Raw genomic sequence first — 26,863 nt, forward strand, 5'->3', positions numbered from 1 at the left:
ACAGCTTCTACCCTAGCTGAATATAGATTAGCTCCATGTACAATTGTAGGCCTATGAAGGATTTTTTTTTTTAAATCAGTCAAAACGGACCATCCTCTTCTGTATAAAAATGTTTCCAAATGCTATAACATTACATTTAAAGATTGTTAGGCGACCTTCTCAAATATTTATGAATAAAGGCAAATGAAGCTGAAAAACGCTTACAAAATCATCCTGCTGTGATCGCACAGATTTCTCTTCTTCCAGTTCTTTTTCAAGGTTTTCAATTTCTTCGCTGAGCAGAGAGTTTGATCGATTCAGCTCTTGGCATTTTTCCTAGGGGAATACAATTCATAGAAGAGCAAGTTAGTCCGAAACCTATTGAAGGGGAGATATACATGAAGGAACACAGTACTTTCATTGCCGTTTCTCAAGGTTTACTAATACCCTGACATAACACTCAGAGGGTCTTGCAGAGATGTTTCTCGCTTCTACATCTGGTGTCTCTGCACTGTCCTTCACCCATGGCCTGTAGTACGAGTATGTAATTGCCCCCTTACCAGGTTCAAAGGGTCACAAACAAGTTTTATAAAAACCTTTCTATTGGGGTGCTGTTTAGTTGGCTCAAGTAGGTGCTCTGATTTTGATACCATCATAAACTTCTTTCCACGTCTTACAATTTCTGCGATATTGCAATTTGAAGTCGTGGTTGATCCATAATCTTGAGTTAAGTCCCCAGTTGCAAATGGTGAACAAAGGGTGTCTAGTGAGTGCCCTGTCCTACATGTGCTTATAGCCCTCCTCTAGAAATGCAATAATAATTGCAGGAAGCCGCTAATTACATTATGGGTCTTGTAATTACTGGTATGTCCAACACACAACGAACCATTGATGGATGCCATTCTGCCTCGGTTATGCAGGACTGGCTGTATGTTTTACTATCTTGAGCAACATAAGGGCCACGTCGAAGTGCAAGTGACTATGTCACTATACTCACATAACAACACAAACATGTATGTTGCAGTGCGGTTGGTTATATGGCAGGCGAAACTTCCATGGCCATTTAAATGTTGCACACTTAAAGAAATCATTTCATGTCTTGATGAATTAGAACCACTTTAATACATATGTCCCAAAAAAATTAAAAGCTAATTAATCATACGAAAACTCAAGAGGACTTGAAATATTTGGAAGGACATCTGGCCTAACAGCCAGACTTGACAACTTTGGAACTAAGAGGAACAAGGTTCGAGTCCCGTCGCAGTGCAAAAAAGCATTTAACAAGTTGAAAATATTTATAGGAAACATTTGTGTAAGTGGCTAATCAGAATAAAATATGTGGCGGGTTCTATCAACGGTGCCCAAAAGAGCACTTTTGGCCAGCTCCGTTCAAACTCCACATTTGCATTATTACTCCAGTCATAGGGCAGTTCGAATATCAAGTTTGTGAATGGGATCCTTAGCTCACTTTACTAGCCATAATGAAGACAAGGTTTGAAAGCCAATTGTTAACTTTGCTGATAAAAAATAGCTAATAAGATGTATCTCATGTTTTAGTAGGTTGTGATAGATCCAATAGTCAATGGTAACAAATCAATGTATCAGTTTATTTCTAGCACGCCGGAAACATAAAAGGGCGATTAGGAGCATGCGGTCTTAAAGTTCCTTGATATTTGTTTCATTATCCAATTGAAGTAGGGTCTGACTATATCGTCAGCAAGAAAAGTCCAGCTGAACACACCATAATATTGGCTCATTGCTGGTTAATTACTGGTTAACGTTTATATCTTTCATCTACAACACCATGTGAATAAGAGCTAGTGGAGAAATGATCATATCCCTGAATTTACCTTTGCAAAGCCCCATGTTTCACTTGTATGCAATGCTGCACAAACTGGTTTTATGTTCTGATTATTATGTTCTGCTTTGGCTGACTACCATTGGGTTGGTATTGTTGAATTAGTAAGCAAAATACAATTTATTTTTCAGTTTAGCTTGCTTCGGGGCTCTTTTTTCGACTCAGGGTGTGTGTTAAAATGAATCTTTTGGAGACTAGCAGTGGTAGTAATAACTAAGAGCGCTATAGCACTTGCTAATGACAAACTCTGCCAGCCACTAAGTGCACCCTACAGCCACACCTTTAGAACCCACTCCTACATTGGTTTGTCCGCATCAGACAGAATAGACGGACAAGGACACAGCATGAGACAACACACACACATGCGACAAGCCACACAGGGAATATGAAATAAGTCACAAGCACAGGTAACTGAGCACAAGCATGAAGTTAAGGACACGCATCTGACTCTTCAACTGAAAACAGGAAAAACCATGAGGAATTTGACGAAGGTGTTCTTTAGCAAACATATAATTTAGCACGTCTTTCATTAGTTAAATACTTTTGCTCAACTTTAGAAAGCACTGTGGGAGGAAATGAAACAATATTTTCCCCTCTACACTCTTGTGTGAGTGCAGCATCTAGCCCAACACCAATGACATCAGCTGGGAGAATGCTTTTGACTTCTTCGTTAAAAGACGTAAGCAGGGCAATCATTAACATGAATCATTTGTCATCCGTTGCGCCCATATCAAATTTAGCATTCTGTTTCATGAGTACTCTCATAGATGCTGCTAACTTAGAAAAGTCTAAATAAAACCCAAGTAATGTTTTCATAAACCGAAAAACAAAGCTAGCAGTTCTTTTGATAAAGTGATGGGTATCACTGGTAGTCTTAGTAGGGGATTCCTTAGGTATAAATACCATCTCCAGTTATAGTGTCCCAAATACTCCACTACCTTGCAAAGGAATTTACATTTCCCCATAAGGAGTGCCACACCTTCATCCTGCAAAATGCTCAAGACTTTACACAATCTCATGATAATTTCTTCCAGAGATGTTCCAAAAACAGCACGGTCATTCTGAAAAGCAATCTAGCTTCTGTGTTTCAAAAAGATTGTCAGTAAGTCTCTAGAAAGCGACAGATGCCAAACCAAAAGGCATGCACAAGTAACAAAAGGCACCAGTTAGGAGTGACAGTGGTCAGATGTCTAAAATTGGGAGTTCACTGACTATAGTAGAAAGCTGTACACAAATCAAGGGTTGAAAAGTCCCCGTCCCTTTCCTTCTCCCTCCCCCCTTTTTTCCCCCTTTCTTCCTCCCCTTTTCTCTCTTTCTATTACCTATGATTTTCTATTTACATTGTTTTGGACAGTAATACTGTATATTATTTTTTATTGCATTCTTTGTGTCCAATAAAGTTTTGCTTTAAACTAAAAAATAAAAAGGGTTGAAAAGTATTTGGTCTCACTTATGACTGCGCATAATTCTTGGATCTTGGATAAGGAATGGTAATCCACCAGAACCTGTTTGCTGAGGGATCTGAAATAAGCACAATGTCAACTTGGCCTTCTTTTTTAAGCACCAGAACTACAGGAGAGACCCATTACGCAGATAATACTGGTCTGATTACACCTTCTTTGCACGCCTTTCAGCATGCTTGATCATCTTGTCTAATGTTTAAATGTTTCTCACTGTACGCTTTACTGGCATGGTACTCTTTAAATGTAATCTTATGTGAGAAACGTTTCACACTTACTAATTTATCCTTTAAACACCTTCCATATTATTTGATAATAAGAGATCAATTATTATTTTGATCAGAAATACAAGAAAGAGGGTCTGAAGTGCCTGTCATAGAAGTCATGAGGATATATTCAAAACAAAGGAATACCCAATACTTCAACCAGAACCGGGAGTAATATAGACATTAGACTGATTCCTGTAGTAGCACTGGAGAGCAACACTGTGAACTAAATGCTTAGTCACACATTCTAGGGATACCCTAGGACACATAGCATACATTTATCAATAGAAACAAAAATGTTCATAATGATGTAATTCTTGGTTCCTTCATCTTTTTTTATTGCAAGGATTCAAAGTTACTTAAACATGGGAGATTAGTAAATATTAATTGTATGAAAAAAGTGATTAGATGGATTTACATTGAAGAACAGAAAAAAATGATGGATGGAAAACTTGAAATAATCTAGGCCACTGGTAAATACTGGGACCGCCTCCTAGTACATATTTTGCACATCAGGCCGCCGCCGTCTAGACCCCGTCATGATTCACATTGAAGTACACAAATATTAGATTAATGGAATGCTTGAATTAATCTGAACCACTGGTAAATATTCGGACTGCATCGCAGGCCAAATTTTGCACACTATGCCACCGCAGTTTGGACCCAGCCATATGCAAATCAGTCTTGACCCTTCTCTAATGGGAACTGATCGTTCTGACCTCTCTGACTCACGACCGGTTTTGCCTTATTAGGGCCATCATCTGAGTACAGCCAGGTTCCCATGGCAGAGGGATCCCAGTGCAGTAGTCGATGAAGCAGGAAATGTCTAAGTGGGTGAAGTCTCTGCCCAGGAAATCCTTAATGTCGAATGAATGCTGCTCTGCGTTGCTCACAGCAAAGGCCTCAATGTTCAGACTTTGAAAGGTTTCTTAAAGTCAGATTTCCTTCAGTGATGCAAACCAGTAAGTTAGCCCAACTTGCAAAATTCAACGTCAGAGGCTGAGGGTTCTGCAGCAACTCCTAGCTCTGTTGGTTCTTCAGGCAGAAAGTTGGCAAAACAGTTTTAAAGTCCCAGCTTTTGCAGTTAGGGCTGGAGGAGTATACTCTAAAAACCCTACAAGGGTTCCAGGACTGCAGGGGCAGCTTTTACGGGCCAGGACTCGCTCCAACTGAAGCAACCAGCAGGTCCAGTTGAAACTGACCAGTAGGGCTCTTGCAGGAAAGTTGTCTTCTTGCAGCTTTGGTGTAACTATAGTGTAATAGGTCAGCCAACTGACCCTCGGAGCCCACTTCTTTGACCTTGGCAAAAGTGGGAGCAGGCTTAGCCCTTAGGGTTCTCCTCACAAGTCTCCACAGTACGTGCAGTCATTCTTCTGTCTTCCACAGGTCCAGTAGAGATCTGAAGAAGGTACCCAGGGGTGGCAAAATTATACCTAGCCTGGCACTAGACTGTTGGTTGGGGTGACTCCTGGCCGCTCCCTAACTAATAGGGAGAAAGTTCCCACAGGTTCCTCTACGAACCTTTGCAGTATTTCAAGTGTGCCGTACTGCAAACAATCCCACAGTGACGCCCCCTCTCCCCCTTTACCTAACTTAAACATGGAAGAATCTTTCCTTCCTTGTGCAGAGCCCCTGTGCCCAATGTAGAGGGATATAAGCAAATACTCCCCTGTGGTCAGTCAAAACCGGTTCAGGGGCAGCTCCTATCCCAACTGGATTGGTGCCTGGCAGGCAAGGAGGGCACTAAAGGTGTAGCCCAAGTGTGAGCTACATTTGCTAGTGATAAGGAAGGCATCCTTTGAATATATGCAAGGAGTTGGGTACAGCCTCAGGTCATCCGTTCAAGGGAAGGTCAACTTCTCCCCACAGCCAAGGACTTTATCCCAGTTCCAGGAGCACATGTGCATCTAATCAAGGAGCAATTCAGCTCCTAGGTGATAGATAGAAGCTCAGGCAAATTGGCTTCTATGGGCTCTAGGCTGGCTAAAGGTAACTTTTTTTAAAGTGCCTTGTGTAAAATATTTGCTACAAATCTGACTTTACCAATAAATTGTGTGTGTAAGAAATATTTTAATAAGCCCACAAATTAACTTTTTAGTTGGCTCCTAGGTGGAAATAACTTTGTCAACTTTAATAAAGAATCTCAATGCTATCTATGGAATAACTAATCCTACTACAGTGAAAATAGCGTTTAGGGCATTATCACTGTAAGAACATGTTTAACATTAAACTTTTACATGTCCTACTTTTAAATACCATGCACCCTGAATTATGAGCTTGTAATGGCTACTTATTGGTGACCTATTAATATTTAAAAAGAGGACAGTCCGAATGTGGTGGTCTTGAACCTGCACATTAAAGCTTGCCAGAAGAGAAACATGCAATAAGGAGAAATAATTGGAATCATCAACTGCTTGCCCTTTAAATTCAATCAGACGATCTGGTCACCTTTAGTCGGATCTTTCACATTAAATAGTAACCCACCATCTTGAAATGTTGGTAAAGAAGCCATTCATTGAACTTGATTATGTTTATTATGACTAAATGGAATGCTTTGTCCTACTTTTTAAAAGCATATGCTGCTGAGGAAAACTGTAAGATGTCGAAGAGTAGAGCTCATAGCAGTCCCCTTACCAATTCTATGATTTATCTGCCTACTATTGACAAGCATAACATAAGGGGCCAGGGTTGGTTGGTTGAATTGAATTTTCAAAACCTTTTATATGGAACCCTTGTACTTTCTGGAATACAAGGCGTTGTAAGTTAAGTCCCACCAGCTGTGGACAAATTTCCCCTAATTCACCTAAATACTTATCAGTGAAACTGTTCGTTCTGGGTGACTGCCTGCAGCCATCTTTGGACCATGATGGAACAAAGTTTGCAATCCAGCTCTGGTCTTTCCAATTATTTATTTTAAGAGTCAAGTGAAAATGTGGGCTTTGCTGGTAAAAAGGGCTGACTATGCCCCTCAGCCTTCACCATAATTTAAACAGCCAAAAGTCACTGAGCTGTATACTTTATTCATTGAGTTTTGGGCTTTATCTAACACTGTGAAAATCTGCTTCACTATTCAATGAAAGAAAAGTAAGCAATAGGTCTTCCTTCCAAAGAAGCTAAATTGCCCAGTTTCTTAGGCACTTGTAGGAAAACAGATCATTATATCTCACTGAAACGGCACAATTGGCACTACCTAAAAGGCGTGCCTCTCTCTGCATCCACTCTGGTAAAGTGTTTAGGTCACTCTGTGCCTCTCTCTCTTTCTGGGGGGTCCTGTATTGTCGTAATAGGACCTGCCATACACAAAAATGTGTTCTGACAAGAATTCTGTGACTGGTCTACTCCTTTGTTTGGGACTCTCAAACATTTGCCCATTGAGGTCATAATTTTGAGGTCCATTTTAGGCACTATGGTAAAACTGTCCCCAGACAGAGTCTGAGCCAATCAGTCTGAAAGAGATTACGCATCTCCTTGTCAAATATTTTTCTTAAGTGCGCAGCATGAATATGGCCTGGTAATGTGATGGAACCCAAGCTGAGGACAAGGGTGAAAAGTGTTGTCAGAGTTAAATATATGGTCAAGGATGGTCTTAGAACCTGCATTTGGGAATTTATGAGACTCAAGGTAATCTCTGAACCTCATTTTCTAGGCTTTTTCTCTCTGTGGGAGAGGTGTGGCGCCGCGGCCAGGGCGACTGACGCTGGAATCTGGGGATCAGGGTTCGATCCCCGGGTCCGGCGGCAGGTTAGCCCAGCACCGTGCGACTCTGGGCAATAGCTTGCTTAATCTTCCCGACGGCCCCCAGCGCCTAGAGACCCTAACGGGTGATTGTGCGCTATACAAATGTGGATTATTAGAGCCAACATGACTTATGCATTGTTTCATACCCATCATCAGATTTAAAGGAAGTGTCACCATCAATATGTTTTTCATTTGGAGTGGAGAGAGCATCCTCTCTCTCTCTCATCAAGGATATGGTCTAGTCTGACAATGATGAGTAATGAAATGGCACTTCTGTTCCAGAGGAGGCAGTTACTCAGTTGACTTGTTCATGGCAAGGTAGGCCCTCTTAAGTATTTTCAAAAGTATCAGATTGTACTAGTTGTAGTTTTTTGTCTTTGCCTTGGTATGTGGTGGTCTCTCCGACTTCTTAGGATACGCTAGGGTTCTGACCCATACTTTCTCTTTTCCTTCTGAATGAGGGGTGACAGTGGGTTCGAAGTAGACAACTGCTAATCCGTTGATTAAAGTTTAGATGCATATTGAATAGTTGGGGTCTGTTCAACAATGACCAAAATCATTGTGTTCAACAGCACGGGGAAAGAACGGTTGTAGGAGACAAGGTGCTCTTTTACATGATCTCTACTGGAAATGTTGGCTAAATTAGCCTGCAACAGCTCATGAAGTGAAAATATCCCTTTTCTGCAAAATAAGAGGTTTGAAGTTAAATCTTGTGGTGAATCGGATGTACATTGGGGTACCCATCACCCAGTATGACTGTACGGTGAGTGAGGTCTTTGAACCTCAAAGAAGACAGAGCAGGCAGAGTGAAGAATTAGTGGCAGAACAGAAACTTCCTTCTGTGTTGCTGGTACAATCCTAAATGGCAGATTGCCACAGCAGAAAGAGAGAGTGAGGTAGAGAGAGAGGATCTCTGACTAGGGCATCCCCTTTAACTCCACCTTCATGCTGGTTCAGTATTCAAGTCTGCTATTATGACGACAAATTCTCAGGGATTCAAGGACATATGGAAGATTAAGAGGTTTCAGGTAAGTCCCAGACATTTCGGAACAGACTTATTTTCGCATCCAAAAAGCTCAGGTGGATAACACTAACAAACATAACCATCTGCATGGACATGCTGCACTAGCTAGTGTATGGTCAGGCATAATGATCCAGAGGTAAAAGGCAGGTGTTATAAATATTATCAATTTGTTCTCAAAGTTAGCCAATTAAATATTTGTTCAAAGGAGAGTAAGCCTGTACAGAGCAGCTACCTGACAAGGCTGTGCCCCTCACTGAGTTGCACCACTTGGGACCACTACATAGAGTGAAAACGTTTAAAGGGAACTAGATTAATAGTTTCTCTGAAACCAGTGTATGCCAACATACTTTTCTGCTTCATGAAGGAATGGTCATCAAATCAAGATATGTCCAGGAAACAAGTATCAACTTTGTAACATATTATGTAGCTGAGTGACAGGGGTCTGTATTCTAGAAGTGGATCCTTATTACAGAAGGAGTAGTGCTGATCATCCACAGACGAACTAAATCTAGTACTTGCTCTTAAGCTTACTCAAGTTTAGTTTTCTTGAGAAAATATATATATATATATATATATATATATATATATATATATATATATATATATATATATATATATATATATAAAAACTGCTGGTGAAATATGCGTCCAAAGAATGTGATAAACTAACACTGGAAATTGATGAATTAACAACTAAACTCAAAGAGCTTTATGATAATAGCGGCGAATTTGATACTGAGATGGCCAAAATGGAGGCCAAACTCGAGAAATTAGAAAAAGATATCTACGAGAAAAAAGAAAGTAAATTCACAAGAGACCAGGTTGACTACGAAAGCGGTTAAGTACTGACATTCCCAAAGAAATATGATCATTCGCGTAATACGTCAAAGATGCCTACCATACAAACAACAATATGTAGTACCGTAGGAGAACCAGATGAAGCTACAACGAGTATGCAACAGAACAGCTCACACGGGATGTCAAAGGAAGCTCAACAACCTAAGAGCCCGGGTCTACTCAGCCCAAAAGAACAAATTTTAATGGAGTTCGCGCTGGTTGCACAAGGTATGTTATCTGCCAAGAGCAAAGCCAACACCGGAGGAACAAGAGGACGAGGACGTGGCGGAAGAGGCATAGGGAGACCGAATATAAGCAACACAAGCGAAATTTCAAGCCCCGTGGGATCCAGGACAAGGGGCCAGAAGAGAGGGAAATGATTGATTCAAAAACAGTCATCAACTTATCAGCCAGAGAACTTAATCGAGCTGAAATTGAGGTACTGTCCCTCAGTTTGTCTTTTTGTCCGTCTTCAACTTTTGACTACACCAAAAGCAAAATTGACCTGTTCTATTTTACACGTAAACTTCATTTACACAAATGGTTTGCCACCAAAGTTATTACTGACACAAGGGAAAGTGCTAATGAACCAAGTAACATTGCCATTGAAGATGCAGAAACGCTGCATCTACTACATGACTTGGGTGGCAACCCAAATATCATTGACAATCCTATTGAAAACCTTATCAGTGAAAATGTTAGACTTGATATGAATTACCAAAGTGGTTTTAGACCCAAGTCTGTTTTTCTTCAGCAGATCACCAATGAAGCTATAGACATCTTTGAGAAGGGTGTAATAAAAGAGTTTGACAAAATGTCAGAAAGATCTAAATAAGTTAGAACTAACCTCACTAAAAGACAATTTGAGGCAATACAGAAACTAAGCCAGGACAACACTATTGTCATTAAGAAGTCAGATAAAGGGGGAAATATTGTGGTTTTACCTCGAGATATGTACATCAATGAAGGTCTTTCCCAATTGAATGACACTAGCAAATATGAGAAAAGCAACAGAAAAACATATAACTCAAATACTGCTAAATATCAGGATCAATTGAAAGACTGGAAGGATAGAGGTCTGATTGAAACTAATGAATGGAATTTTTTAAAATGTAAACATTCCAAAATTCCAGCCCTCTATCTCCTTCCTAAAATGCATGAAAGTTTGACTGAACCGCCAGGGAGGCCTATAGTCTCTTCCCGGGGCAGTTGTTGGGAAAATACGTCAAGGTACGTTGATTTTTTCCTTCAACCGTTAGTACAAGAACTGCCATCCTATTTAAAAGTCTCTGGAGATTTTATACACAAAATCGAAGGTGTAGGATGGAAACCCGAATGGCTTCTCATGACACTTGATGTCAATAGTCTCTACACGTGTATCCCCCATGAACTAGGGATAGAGGCTTGCAGACATTTCCTTAGGAAGCGATCTATTTCCTATCTGTCACATACAGATATGTTACTTGACATGGCACTTCTGTGTTTGACACAAAATGTCTTTATATTTAACGGAGAGATATACCATCAGCTCCTGGGGACTGGGTTGGGCACTTGCTTTGCCCCCAGTTTTGCCGGGTTGTACCTGGGCTGGTGGGAGGAGCAGGTGGTCCACCAGTCCCCCCAGTACCAGACTAATGTCATTAAATGGCTAAGATAGATTGATGACATTTTTGTCATCTGGGAGGGATCTGTAGAAGAGGCGGCAGGATTTGTGAAAACATTAACACCTTTAATCTCTCATTCACAAGTCCGATAGATAAGGATCTCATTGATTTCCTTGATTTAAGAGTGAAAGTTGAAGGTGAATCGTTAACCACCACTTTGTTCAGAAAGGAGACGGCGGGCAATAGCCTCCTTCATGCCCAAAGTTGTCACCCGAGAAACCTCATTGACTCAATACCTGTTGGCGAATTTCTTCGTGCCAAACGTAATTGCTCCAAGGACGAAGATTATGCCAAAGAGGTACTCCTCATGACTGAACGTTTTAAACAAAGAGGATACAGTAACAAATGTATCAACTCAGCCATTAAAATGGTCAATGCAAGAAAAAGAGAAAGCCTCATTAAGGAGAAAGATTAACAGAGACCAACCAGTAGCTTTTAATCCTAGGTTTATCACTGATTACCACCAACAAGCAGGGAGTGTCAAAAAAGCTATAAGGAAATTCTGGGATGCCCTAAAATTAGATAAAGATTTGGTCAAGGGAATTAGTGAACACCCCCAAATCACTTACCGAAGACCTAAATCACTCAAAGATATGGTATGTTCCACACTCATTATGGGTCCTACTAAGAAAAATCCAGTTAGAGGTTTTTATGTATGTGGGAAATGTAAAGCCTGTCGACACAGTACCAGCACTAAAGAAGTAAAGCTCTCCACTAACTGTGAAACCTTTCAAATCACAAAACATGTGACATGCTTAACTGACTACGCAGTATATGCCTTGAAATGTCCATGCAAATTGTACTACATAGGCAGTACCATACACCCAGCTAAGAAGAGAGTGTTAGAACACATGCGAGGCATCACGAAGGGAGATAAGCAATACCCTATAGCGAGACATTTTGCAACACACTACAAGAGTAATGCCTCCCTATTGTCTTTCTGTGTTCTTGAAAGTATCCCGAGCAGAGAAAGAGGTGGAGATAGAATTCAGGAACACAGGAGGCTTTTTTTTTTTTTTTTAACTCTTTATTCATGACTGGATCAGGTAGTACAATGTGCAGAACATCTTTTAACATACTGTCAGTCTTTTCCGTTTTCCAAAACATAACTTTAGCGCAGTACTTCATATGTCAGTCCCTGCATCACAGTTCGTGAAATTCCAAACATCAAATCCAAGTGTTCCTTTATTACATGACAAATAGAGTACTGAGTCGCCCAACCGTGTCCCGTTCCCTCCCAGCTCCCCCCACCCCGTTCCCGTCCTCTGGTCTTTCCTTGTACATCATGTAGAACTTTCATCCAACAGGTATGTGACTGCAGGGATGGACATTACAGGTCATAGGCATGGTCACCAGTGTGTCGAGGCCGGTCGGCTTTACATAGTGTCTCCCCCCATAGCTGGTGTGTAATCAAGCACCCTCCTCCCGGGGCTATTCCAGGTCCACATCCTCCAGTTCCAACAGCATGCGGTCCCAGTCTTGCGCTACAGGATATTTCCGGTGGCCCCTCTCTTCCTCCCTGCGCAATTCCGCCGCCTCCGCCTTCCCCCATTTCAGCATATCGGATCTCCACACCTCTATGTCCGGGGGTCTAAGGGACTTCCATCGCATAGTGAGGGTCCGGAGTGCTAGCAAGAGGGCTATGTCCGTAAATTTCAGTTGTGCCTTACAGGCCTTGGGTCTCTTCCTATTACCTATCAGGCAGGGTAATACGCCCCCCGGGACCTGCATACCCGTTATAGTGTGTAGTGTGTTTCAAATTGTCTCCCAGTATGTGCGCAGTCTCGGGCACGCCCACATCATGTGAGGAACACAGGAGGCTTGAATCGAAACTCATTACATTTCATACCATGCAACTCGAGGCTCATAATCTTGATGAAGAGTTGGCTGTGCACCTTGGCTAAGGACACTCCCAACTCATTTTAATGTCATTACTGCCGCTCTTTCCGACTTTTAAATGTTGTATTTTCGATGTTTTGTTTTGTTATCACTATTACTGAGTCACATGCTATATTTTTTATTTTACAGATCTCTGTGAAGTTTCAATAGGAGAGTTCAGGCACAGGACGCCGGCAGCTGTATATATGAAGCACCTATGAAAGATGGAATGGTTTTTTCCTGTTGTTGGATGACAAAGTGCCCACTGGGGAGGCATTGGATTCAAAACTATGGTATATGCCCACTGGGGCTGAACACAATGGTGACACTGACAAACTTTATTTAAAAATATTTTGTTGATGCTATAGCATTAGGCATTAGTCTTGCCTTATGTTTTTGTCAGATGAGGGGGCGCCCCTTGACAATTTGGTTCGGTATTGCACTTGACTCAAGGGCAACTGAATGATTCACTGCCGCCCTAAAGATAATGTAATTATTTCGGCATATTTAGAGTGAACGTCTAATTTTGCTGTCTATGACATGGTTACATCTTATGATTATTTTTGAGATACCGCAAGCCTTTCATGTGACTGCATGAAATGAAATCAGTCATGATGTTTTTGTTTCTTTTGGATATATGATGCTTTAGTAAATCAATATAACGCACAATGTCTAATTTAACAATGTCACCCCAAAATAAGAGCGTTCATCAACGGTGCTATTTTTGATACTCTTTACTCATGTGACTACGTAGAAACGAGAGCAGTCACGATGCTTTGTTTTATGTTGTCTTTTGAAATACGATGCTTTATTGACAAACACAACATACAATGTCTAATCCAACAATGTCACCTCATAACCAGCGCGTTTATAAACGTGCTATTTTTGATTCCCTTTATTAATATGCAAGTGCTTTATGAATATATACTGCTTTGCCAAAATCGATAACTGTAGCTCCGCAAAACATTAACTCCAGCAAAGTATATTTTTTATGTTCTTGTTTACCAGTATGACGTTTGAATATCAAGTGACATGTACTTAAGCAAACTTTGACATACTCGCACTCGTGAGAAAGAAGGTTTCACCCTTCGAAACGTGTCGAGTGAAGCAATTTATTAAATAAACACGCATTGTTGAATTGCTGGCCTGGACAGTCCTTTCTTTCACCAAGCGGAGGCGAAGATATATATATGATGTCCAGAACCATTAAACCATTAAAGTGTATGATGAGTCCCATGGGACTCATCATACACTTTAATGGTTCTGGACATCACAAGCCGTTACACTTGTATAGAACATTCACAGGGTTTGAAGGCAGTGGAATATTTTCTTGGAAAAAGACCTTTGAAATTTACCGGACATAGTATCATGTTAATAGAACTGACCAAATTCTGCCTATTGAATAACATCTTTCTTTTTCAGGGCGACCCTTATAGACAGGTCTCAGGGACCACGATGGGCACCTGCTTCGCCCCCAGCTACGCGAATTTATTCACGGGCTGGTGGGAGGAGCAGGTGGCCTGGTCCTCCGAAAATTCAACTTGGACAGACAAAATCGTAACCTGGCATAGATACATCGACGAACTCTTCCTGGTTTGGAGGGGGTCGGTCGAGAGTGCAAAGCAGTACGTAGACCATCTAAATGACAATGTCAATCTTCATTTCTCAGGCAAGATTAGCTCAGTGGCAGTGAGCTACCTCGACTTGAGGATTGAAATTAGGGACAACAAAATTACTACAGCCCTATACCGTAAACCGACTGCTGGTAACAGCATTTTGCATGCTGCCAGCAGCCACCCGGTTAAATTAAAACAAAGTATCCACTATGGGGAGCTGTTACGCCTCAAACGGAATTGCTCTTGTGAGTGTGATTTCAAGAAAGCATCTAAAGAAAGCCTTGAGAGGTTCACTGCCAGGGGTTACGATTCTAAACATCTTGACAACACTTTAAGAAAGCGGTACAAAAGGGGGTGGTGATGGACGGAGCATCCAAAACCGGTCCCAGGATGCTTGTTTCCGGCCCAGGGAAGACATGGCATGGTAGTTCGGGCTGGACTGTTCCCATGAGGCACAGGGTCAGACTGATTTGCATATTACCATGTCTGAACCGGGGGGGCCGAGTGAGCTAAAGAATGGTGATGGATTAAACCCAGATCAGTTGACTGGGGGTGAGTGTTTGATTTGCTCAAACGCTCCGTCCATCATCCCCTTTTGTATCGCTTTGTTCGCCCTAAGTGTGGCAGGGTATGCTCAGACGTGAGTCTCTTGATCACTTGGCCACTGGATTCAAGATAGCCTGGCTGATGAGGATTATGAATCCGAAACCGGTCCCAGGATGCTTGTTTCCGGTCCAGGGAAGACATGGCATGGCAGTTCGGGCTGGACTGTTCCCATGAGGCACAGGGTCAGACTGATTTGCATATTGCCATGTCTGAACTGGGGTGGCCGAGTTAGCTAAAGAATGGTGATGGATTAAACCCAGATCAGTTGACTGGGGGTGAGTGTTTGATTTGCTCAAACGCTCCGTCCATCATCCCCTTTTGTAACACTTTAAGAAAGGTCAATAGGATACCAAGAAAACATTTACTTGAGAATGAAAGTCATAAGAATGCAAATGAAGGAATGTTCCGCCTAATAACTACATACTCTGAAGATACCAATTTTATAAGGGCGACTCTGCGAAAAAATTGGCACGTTTTGAAAACCGATCCAAGTCAAGTCAAGTCAATACAAGCTTTATTCGATTAATTAAAATCATAAAAGCAGATCCATCACAATTATACAAATGACAGTTCATATGTTAAAAACCATACATGTAAACAATTTAGTTTAAAAAAACAGTTAAGAGAACAATTTCATATATTTACATGGGATAGTGCAATTCATCGGTACAACTAATGGTCAATAATTATGATCATATATCAGGGAACATTTAACTTTGTTTGTTTAGACTTAATATGTGTAGCAGCAACCAAAAAACTTGCGACCCCAAATATTACTTTGGTACTACTTAGAAGCTGTAGGTAACTTGTATAAACCCTGCTTCTCTCAAAATGGGTAATAAAAACTGTTTCCTACATTCCTCGTAATGGCCACAAAACATAATAAAATGCATCAGGGTCTGTTCAGAGAAATTGTCACAGCTACAGGGAATAGAAAACCGATCTGATCATTGGTATGGATATTCCACCAGTGCCACAAACAACCTTTAGAAAAGCTAGGTCCCTCAGAGACAAACTGGTTCACAGCCATTTAGATACCCCAGCTGTAAAATCGAACACACTCGCCAAGATGAAAGGTTTCTTCCCTTGCGGAAGATGCAAGGCGTGTGCGTTCAGTAAAAGAGTATTAGGCTTTGATGTTCCGGGATTGAAAGATCGAAAAACCATCAACAAATTCATTTCATGTCAAACAACACATGTAGTTTATTGTTTAAACTGCCCCTGTAAATTAAAATATATAGGGAGCACTATCAACTGCGTCAAATTAAGGATCTTGGAACACATGCGCGCCATTGCAAACAAAGATATGACCTATCCGGTGGCAAGACACTTTGCCATCAAACATCAAAGTAACAGAGATCTACTCCAATACTTTGGATTAGATCACATTCCAACACATGTCAGAGGGGGGGATAGGACATTGAAACTAAGAAGGTTAGAATCTAGATTTATTATCGATTTGCAAACTAAAAGCCCTAAAGGTTTGAACAGCAGCAGTTCACCTAGGGAGCTAGGCCAAGCCGTCCTTAGAAACATCTTTAATACATGTCTAAAGTTATTACACAATCAATTTCAAAAATAAGATAGCATGTGTAACATGCCGATACACGGCATTATAGAAGAGGTTCAGAGGCGGTTCTTAGCATAAGAATCCCCAATTGCAGTGGTGTGCAGATTAACCGACCTTCGGCATTTAGCTGAATTTTATGAATATTATTTTGAGAGTAAATTTAATATAAATATATTCGTGTATATAATGTAAATAACGATGTATATATTGTATATATGTATATTGGTTACTGCGGTTTTTGCACATTATATATATATATATATATATATATATATATATATATATATATATATATATATATATATATATATATATATATAATCTCTCTCCCAGCCGGGAAGGAAGTGGCAGCACTCGCGGGATTGTTTGTCAGATTAAGTTTATTTTCTCAACGCCTCACAAACGCGTTTCGGGTTTATATATATGTTTTTTTATTTTTTTTGTTCTTTGGTGAATCGATCTGTTTGAGTCACTTCTTTCTTGGATATTTTATTTCTTTGTGACTCATTGTATCCTTTGGGATCCAGATTTTTGCCCTGGCTGGCTGTTGTTTTCTTGTGATTTTTCATCCTCAAGTATATATACAAAAAGCATCAGGAGTGAAGATTCCATTTGGAATGTGGAATCAATGCAGTCCTGAGAGTTCTTGAGATATGCAGTAATCAGGTTGTATTGTCAGTAATGATCAGTCCTTCTGGATGCAATGATTTTAAACGGTACATCCAGAAGTTTTCCCTGGAGTCCGGTAGTTCTTCCTTTGAGACATGTTCCACAGGGAAAATCTTCAAATCGGATAGTGAATGATCCACAAGGTTAAAATGATTGGCTACAAGCTGGTCAATGTTCTTATTAATCATTGCTGATTTGTGGTTCCTGAATCGTGTGCGGAGGTCATTCACTGTTTGGCCTACATATTGTTTTTTACAGCTTTGCCGTTGGCACTGATTCACATAAATAATGCATGTTGAGCGACATGTAAGATGCTGCCTTATTGCATAGGTCCTTCTGGTAACGTAACTAGTAACTGATGATGTTTGTAAAAGGTATTCACACGTGATGCACCTTTTAGAGTCACAGCAATGAACCCCTGCATTTGTTACAGGTTGCTTGAGTTCAGCTCTCACAATAAGAGATCGTAAATTTGGAGCTCTGCGGTAAGCAATGACTGGCGGTTTTGGAAAAACCTTTTGCAATTTTTCACAAGTGGACAGTAAGGGAAATGTTTTTTGCATTATATTTATGTATTGGGAGCTGATGGATGATAGTCAACTACAAATGGAGTTCTGTCACTTTTGTTTCTCGCGTTGGTATTCCAAATAAGTGCTTCTCTGGGTAACTGCAAAGACTTGTCAATTTGTTGCTGTATGATATGCAGAGGATAGCCTCACCTTCTAAATAATGTAGCAAGCTCCTGTAGATGGTCTTTACAGGTTTCCTCATTGCTGCAGATGCGTCTTATTCTGAGTGCTTGGCTGTAGATGATAGAAAGTATACTGTTCTCTAGTTTTCCCATGAAGATATTTGCATAGGATGGAGCCATCCGAGTACCCATGGAAGTACCTTGTATCTGCAGATAGTGTTTACCATTGAATGTAAAATTGTTGGATTTAAGGATAACTCTAGCAAAGTTGGTAAGCACATTTGTTGATGGTTTTTTCACAGTTCTTTTACTAAGAGCTTCAGATAACGCCATAAGCCCATCCTCATGTGGTATATTGGTGTATAATGATGTAACATCAAATGTAGCCAGAAGAGTATCATCATCAAATGTGTAGGTTTGGTTTAATTTTTCAATAATCTGAAGGAAGTGACTGGTATCTTTAACAAATGATGGAAGTTCCTGTACAACGGGCTGGAGGTGCAGGTCAACAAATAAAGATAGTCTCCCAGTGGGGTTTCATTGCCAGAGATGATGGGACGGCCAGGATTGTTCACTTTGTGAATTTTGGGAAGCATATAAAATCTCCCAGGTCTTTTGTTTGGGATGAACTAATATATCTGCTGTTGTTTCATCAATGAGGTTTAAGTACCTGTACCTTACAACCATGTTTTTAATTTCTTTGTTCAAATCTTCAGTGGGATCAGTTTCTAAAGGTTTGTAAGTGATGGTATCCATTAGTTGTCTCATTCCTTCCTCAATATAATCACTTACTTTCATGGCAACCACTGTACCACCTTTGTCTGCCGGTTTTATAATGACATCCATTCTCTGTTGAAGGAGGTGGAGAGCGTTTCTTTCTTCTTTGCTAATGTTCTCAAAAATCCTTTTAGGTGTTGATTCCTTGATGAGTTTGTTGATAGATAAAATGTATGTATCAAGAACAGGATTGCTACCACATTGAGGAGTCCATGATTTGGGATGGTGGAACTTCTTAAATGGATCTGAACATTACTGACAATACAACCTGATTACTGCATATCTCAAGAACTCTCAGGACTGCATTGATTCCACATTCCAAATTGAATCTTCACTCATGATGCTTTTTGAAAATTCAGCTGTGTCATCTGTGCAGCCACTGAGCTTACCATCTTGAAACTACCTGAGGAAGGCGGAAGCTGAAACGTTGTAGTGGAAATATATTTTTGTTCTTTGGTGAATCTATCTGTTTGAGTCACTTCTTTCTTGGAGATAGATATATATAGATATATATATATATATATATATATATATATATATATATATATATATATATATATATATATATATATATTGTGATCATATGTTTGAAGGCCTATGTGACTTAACTAGGAGATTCAGAAACAGGAAGCCACTCTTCAGCTTTCTCTACATAGCTGGTACAATGGTTTAATCGGATCATGTCAGAAGCAAGTATTGACACTACCAGATTTGGCACCCTATTACTCAGAGGGTAAATGACAACCAAATCCTTTGCCTTACAGGCCAGACTGCAAGACATTGCAAAATCAACTGGATTTCCTGCAACAGAAAATAAAATTTTCTAACTTTTAGAGAAAGTTTTCAATTCTATTAAAGATACTGAGGTGAGAATTGTGCCACCCTATATATGTACTACTGGCTTAAGTATAATTTGTAACTGCCCTACACAGCGAATGAATATATTATAACAATTTTTTCATAATTAAATTACAAGGGAACGAGAAGAGGTTAGCAACACAGTACAATTAGGACCGAAACATTGGGAATTAAATCAATTTTGGACGAATAGATCTGAAAGCGATCAGGAAAGTAACAGAAAATAGATTTTGGGTCAATCTAAAAAAATATAAATTAAAAGTAGGAAAAGGTAAATAATATTTTAAAATACAGGTAACACAATCAAAATTATATTAGGGAATGCACAACTCAGTAGATGAAGTAACACTGAAATCTACAGTTTAAAGAAAATAAAAGGATTATCTGTGAGAAAGAGATTGTGGGCTGTGTGGGGTGTTAACCCTGCTCAAGCAACAGCTACAATCCCAGATAGAGTGAAACACAAAAGTCACTAGATTAACTTGTGCTCAGCCCTCTGCTGGACTGGCACAAAAACAGTGAAGCTCAACTTAGCAGCAGTGTGTAATGTATTTATGCAGCATACAAACAGTAATAAAGTGGAAACACAAAACAAAGAAAAATCCCACCCGGATTTAGAAAACCAGAATTTTTAAAGTTTAAGGTAAAAACTAGCACATAAAAGATAAAAGGGCCAAACACGGACATCTAGTCATGCAAGATCGGCTCAAAGTCAAAAACTATGAGCGTGAGTCAGATACAAGAAGTGGATTGGGCCTGGTCAGTGCTTAGCTTCGGACTTAGAAGAAATTTAGGCAAAAAGTGACTGAGAAGGTAAAAGTTCAGCGAGGCAAGGCCGAAGCGGTGCCAGAGGAGAAGGCGGTGTTGTGCTGAAGATCGCCACATTAAGACTTAGTCTCTTTTTCAGCAGTTGAAAATCTCCGGCAGGATGAGAAGAAGGCTGTAGCCAACAAGGGCACTAAGAGGCTGGATACCCCTGTTCCAAAGGACCAGTAAACAGGATTTGCTGTTGCACAGAAGAACGTAGTGGGAGCAGCTGCGAAGTAAGGCCAACCAGCGAAGCACCTTGGGTGGATAGCCGAGGAGGTTGGTCCCAGTCGCCTCTCGGTTCTCAGAGCAGTTTCTCAAAGCAGGATTCAGGCAGATGGAGGAGCGTCGCACCACAGCTCGCGCCAGAAGAGGGTAAATAAAGTGACAATAACACAGTTCTTTTCATTTTATTGATGCGGTCTGTCCGAGCCCCGCAATGAGTATAGGGAGTGTCAAAGAGGAGTAGAGTGCACTCATAAGTGTGCATGTGTGAAGGCTGGCCAAGCACACATGCTAAATTATGTTTCTCCAACATGTTACACAGCAGGGTTGGAGAAAAGGCACGGGCTTCAATGCACCGTCTGAGCGGCTAATTAGGGCGCTCAGACCAATCCTGGTGCTGCTCTCATGTGAGAGCAGTGTCTGTGTTGGGTGTGGAGCCTGTGCCCTGAAGGCTCATCCCCTTCCGGCCCGGCGGCAAGGAGAGGAGCAATGAGGCAGCCGGCTGAGCGGAAGGTAAGTCTTTTATTATTGTAACACTCTCCCCCATCTCACCAAACCCCTGCCCTCCTCCCGCTGCGGCTGCCCTACCACTCAAGATAGGCGGTGGCACACCTAATCCCTCTATGGTATTATCATAATAAAATGCGTTTCCCTAGGTTATGATGAAAAGACAATAGTGGTATGGCTTGAAACATGTTAACCTTTTAGGAAATCAGGTACATTATACCCTTCTTTCCTAAATCCCCCCCTTTTTAGGTCTCGCCTAAGCCAATGCGCTTGCGCATTGCTCCGGCGAGATTATAGTAAGGGGAAAAGAACAGTCTACCAAAACGGCGGATTAGACACAGTTCATGTGATCTATGCGCGTGCACAAACCAGCCACGTCACACACCACCATTTGTCTGTGCCTCGCATCAGACTTCAAAGGCTGCCGCTCCCCCGCATCAGACTTCAAAGGAATGCGCTCCCGCTCCCCAGCCCCCTGCCACAGCAATGCCGAGAGCTTGTTTTGCTTGTGTGCTTGCATCTTCCTTCCTTGACCCTCGGTGTTTTCCGTGTTCTCCTATTCAGTGCCTTCTCAACCCCGTACTTGATTGCTGTCCAAGCACCAGCTCTCGCTGCCTCTATCATTAGACACTCTCCCTGTGTTTTCCTGTTTCCCCTTGCTTTTTCCCGGCTCCATCATTCTGTGCTTTGAAACTGAATGCGCTTTGTAGCACTCAACCCTGGGTGTTCTTAGCGTCAGTCTCTGTGCTGCTGCACCACATCACTCAGGGACACAACCACATCACTCAGGGACACCACCACATCACTCAGGGACACCACCACATAACTCAGGGACACCACCACATTACTCAGGGGCACCACCACATCACTCACAGACACCACCACATCACTCACAGACACCACCACATCACTCACAGACACCACCACATCACTCACAGACACCACCACATCACTCACAGACACCACCACATCACTCACAGACACCACCACATCACTCACAGACACCACCACATCACTCACAGACACCACCACATCACTCACAGACACCACCACATCACTCACAGATACCACCACATCACACAGACACCACCACATCACTCACAGACACCACCACATCACTCACAGACACCACCACATCACTCACAGGCACCACCACATCACTCAGGGGCACCACCACATCACTCAGGGGCACCACATCACATCACTCAGGAACACCACATCACATCACTCAGGAACACCACATCACATCACTCAGGAACACCACATCACATCACTCAGGAACACCACATCACTCAGGAACACCACATCACTCAGGAACACCACATCACTCAGGAACACCACATCACATCACTCAGGGACACCACATCACATCACTCAGGGTCACCACATCACATCACTCAGGGGCATCACCACATCACATCACTCAGGGGCATCACCACATCACTCAGGGGCATCACCACATCACTCAGGGGCATCACCACATCACTCAGGGACACCACCACATCACTCAGGGACACCACCACATCACTCAGGGACACCACCACATCACTCAGGGACACCACCACATCACTCAGGGACACCACCACATCACTCAGGGACACCACCACATCACTCAGGGACACCACCACATCACTCAGGGACACCACCACATCACTCAGGGACACCACCACATCACTCTAATATACCACCACATCACTCAGCCCAACCACATCATCACTCAGCACCACAACAGCACTGTCCTTGCTTGCTACCAATAAGCATCATTGCCATAGCCAATAGGACTCGCATTAGGAAAGTGTAAGCTATTGGCTTTGTGAATAAGAATGCTATTAATTTATATATTTTCAAAGCCAACACATATTAAATAAATGTGTCATTTACAATACCAATAGCTCACACTTTCCTAATGCGAGACCTATTGCATTGCAAATGCTTGTTTATTCATACTAACTAGAGGTCAGAATAAATAGGATGAACCCAATAGCCAGGTATTTTTAAAATTCACTCCAGCACACCAACCCCCCCCCCCCATTCCTATATTTTATATCATCTCCTTCATCATTGTATAATCATTCAAGTGCTCCCTCTTGACCCATATTGTCACAGCACGCCCCACTCTGAAACGGAACAGGATGGACCCGATGATGAAGTATGCCACCAATTGGTAACGCAGTGGGTGAGGGTTTAACAAGAAAACTCAGTTTTCTCCAGTGGAGGGTTAGTCTCCTCTGTATAGCTGGATTATTGTCTTTTTGTTGTGAATATGATTTGAAAGATGAACCAAGTACACTGACAAGACCGAAATGCTGTTCTTTGGCAATCACACCTCCCCCTTAACGCCATCTGGTGGCACGAACCAAGCACACTGACAAGACCAAAATGCTGATCTTTGGCAATCACACCTCCCCCTGGAACGCCATCTGGTGGCACACCGAACTCTGACCCATTCCCACACCAACAAACCACACCCGCAACCTCTGCATCGTTCTGGACAGCAAATTCACCATGAAAAGACAGGTCAAGGTAGTCTCCTCCACCTGCTTCCACACTCTACGCATGCTCCAAAGACTCTTCAAATGGCTCCCTATCAACACGAGAAGAACAATCACCCTAGATAATCTCTAACCGGCTGGACTACGGCAACGCACTGTACGCAGGGACCACCACCGAACTCATGAGAAGGATCCACAAGATACCAAACTCAGTGGCCAGACTGATCCTCAACCTACCCAAACAGACCCACAACACCTCACACCTTAGAACCCTCCACTGGCTCCCAGTCCAGAAAAGATGCCATTTCAAGATACTGACAAACGAATATAAAGCCCTCCACCAGCAAGGACCAGCATACATGAACCACCACATGAACTTCCTCCAACCGTACAGAAAGCTTTACTTTGCCACCCTCACCCTCGCGCAGAGGCCGCGGACCCGCCGTAGTCACAATGGAGCCCGTTCTTTCTCCCACCGCGCCAAGTCCTGGAATGACCTTCCTCTCCACCTCCAAACATCACCATAGCTGGCAGACTTCAGAAGAAACTCATGGCCTGGCTTTTACACTGAGCACAGCAACAAAGCGTCTGAATACTGACGGATTGACACAATAATTCTGCAGGCCCACTAGTAGCATTTAATTGATCAGCCCTAGGTATGTATGTGGTAAACGTTTTTATTAGGGTCTTATAAGTAAATTAAATATGCCGATCAGTTGTAAGCCAATTTTACCACGTTTTAGGGAGTGAGCACATGCACTTTTGCACTGGTTAGCAGTGGTAAAGTGCACAGAGTCCGAAGGTCAACAAAAATGATTTCAGCAAAAGTAGGAGGGGTGAAGTGAAAAGGTTTGAGGTGACCCTGCGAGAGTCCAATAGACTGAAATTATTTATTCAATAGTAATGCAAACAAAACAATAAAATAGGTTCCAGATTGCTCTGACATGAATCTCAAAGCAACTACTGTATAAAACAAAAAAAATCACATGGAACCTAGTAATGCATTTATTTTTTAGGCAATGAACACAAACAGCATTAAAGACTTAGAGACCAAAAGAGGGGAAACAAGTCATCCTGGCTCAAAATAAGTGGCTGTCATAGAAGTCTGAATGGGTGTTATTGAAGGAGCCTTGATGTGGAAATATTTCCAATCACAAGTGGCCAAATGAACCTTTGAGGGTTGCTTCTGGAGAGAAAAAAACTCTTACACTCATCCCATCTATATTAATGTGGGTTCAATCATATTAAAGATGATAACTTTTGTAAAGGAAGTTCAAAGCACAATTATTGCCTCTGGGTCCTTAATCTAATAAGAAGCTTTGTCATGAAAGCTAAGAAATATTTACATTTCAGGTTAAAACATCTTCTGAAGAACAAATCCTTCGCTTCACCATCCATCTTTTCTGGTGACAGTGTGCCAATAAAGAGCAGGCCTTGACATCTTAAAACTTTGGATTTCCTATTGGATTTGTATGCTATACAGTAAGCTAAGGGGCAGGCTATTAGTGTGGATGAGGTGTCTGTGCAGTATGAACAGGAAGCGGATAGGTTACTTGATACCCTTACCTACAGACCTCCATCAGGGAAGGAGATAGCTGGTTTCAATTGAAGAGTAAGATACTTAGTTTTAATGAGACGTGACCAAATTACTAAAGTGATGGTGAAAAAAATCCTGATCTGCAGGGCACATTCCTTGACCCTCTGTTTCACCACTGCTTTATGATGGAGTGTGTTTGGTAGTATTATCTTCCCCTGTACAAAAAGTGCCCAAGAAATGCAGATAGAAGTCGTCATCAAATATCCCCATCAAAGAATGGGGCAAAGTTTCGGCAAAACCGCCACTGAGCACCTTCTTTTTTTTATTTTTTTTATTTTTTTTTATTTAAAACTTTTATTGGCATACAAAAACCATACAAAAAAAAAATATATATATATAGGTGGAGCGTACAATAGCGGGTTTTTCTTATAACAGTCCATTTCCCTCAATTACAAGAAGGGGAGAAAGAGAAAGAGAGAAAGAGGGGGGGAGAGAGGGGGGGGGGGTGTTTACTGGGGTTTCCTCAGGTGGTCATCGAGTGGGCGCCACATGTGTGGCTTGGCGTTGTGTTCTTTCGAGAAGTTGCCTGTGATGTTGTCTGCTCCTCTCAGGAAAGTGACCCAATTAATCCATGTTTTAAAGTTTGCTTTGGCTGTGTTCTTCCAGTTGGTTAGGATTATTTTAAGGGCTGCTGTGAGGAGTAGGTCTAGGAGTTCTCTCTCTTCTCTATTTTTTAGGTTCGCGGTTAGATGTTCTGTAGCCAGGCTTGCGAAGCTGATTGTTAGGTCGGTTTTGAGCATATCGTTCAAGAAGGTGTTGATCTGTGTCCAGAACCTCTTGACTTTCACGCAGGTGAAAATGAGGTGTTCGAGGGTGCCTTCTTTCTGGCAGTTCCAGCATTTGTCTGACTCTGCGATGCCGACCTTGTGGAGCTTGGATGGCGTCCAGTAGGCCTTGTGGAGAAGCCAATACTTTGTTTGCGCTAGTTGTGGGGTGACTTTGTTTGTTGTTGCTGAGCTCCACATTTTTGCCCGTTCTATTTCGTTCAGTTGCCTGCCCAGGAGCGTCTCCCATGCGTTGGTGGCTTTCTTGTTCTGCGCCAGCGTGGAGGGGCTTAGGAGCTTGTAGATCTTTGCAGTTTGGTGACCTGCTGAGTTGAGGAGTTGCAGGTACTTGATGATGCCTGGCTCCTCTCTGCATAGGTTAGCTTTCGTTATTGCTGTCTTCATCTTTAGGAAGTTGTAGAGCTCTTGGTTTGGGAGGTCGTGTAGCTGCTGTAGGTTCTGGAACGTCAGCGGTCCTTGCTTGGTTTCTGTCTGGTTGGGGAGGCTGATGCCTTTCTCGATCCATATGTCATTCTGCAATGTCGCTCCACGATAGGTTACTTTTGTGTTGAACCAGATAGATTCCCATGCCGTGCTTTTCAGCTTCTGCGCCATGCGTCTGTCTACTTTCATCAGTGCCTCCCTCGTGTGTTTCAGTATGGCGTTGGACTTTAGTGGGTGCCTGTTTGCTGTTAGAAGGGCTATTGGCTTGAGCCCTCCCAGGATGTCTTGTTCGACCTCCAGCCATACTGGTTTGTATGTTTGTGTGCTGTCTATCCAGGCAATACCCTGTCTCGCCAGGCATGCCGTTTGGTATATTTTGAAGTTCGCCAGGTTGAGGCCTCCAAGGTCCCTTGCCAGTCTTAGTTTTTGTAGGCTTATCCTTGGTTTTTTGTTTTTCCATAGGAAGATGTTTATGAGTTGGTCTAGTTTTTTGTGGAAAGTCTCTGTCATTGGGAGTGGTAGCATTGTCAGCGTGT

General features: G+C 41.9%; 1 protein-coding gene across 7 annotated transcripts in view; it reads right to left on the reverse strand.

The window, feature by feature from the left end:
* MIA2 (MIA SH3 domain ER export factor 2) overlaps positions 1-26,863 on the reverse strand; it is a 626,403-nt gene that overhangs the window by 260,668 nt on the left and 338,872 nt on the right. For all 7 annotated transcript variants that reach the window (XM_078659761.1, XM_078659760.1, XM_078659759.1 and 4 more), the window contains exon 11: positions 205-315. In XM_078659761.1, coding sequence (XP_078515887.1) covers positions 205-315 — 111 coding nt within the window. The remainder of the gene's footprint in view (positions 1-204; positions 316-26,863) is intronic.

The sequence above is a fragment of the Lissotriton helveticus genome, chromosome 9, assembly GCF_964261635.1.
Source record: "Lissotriton helveticus chromosome 9, aLisHel1.1, whole genome shotgun sequence".
NCBI lineage: Eukaryota > Metazoa > Chordata > Amphibia > Caudata > Salamandridae > Lissotriton > Lissotriton helveticus.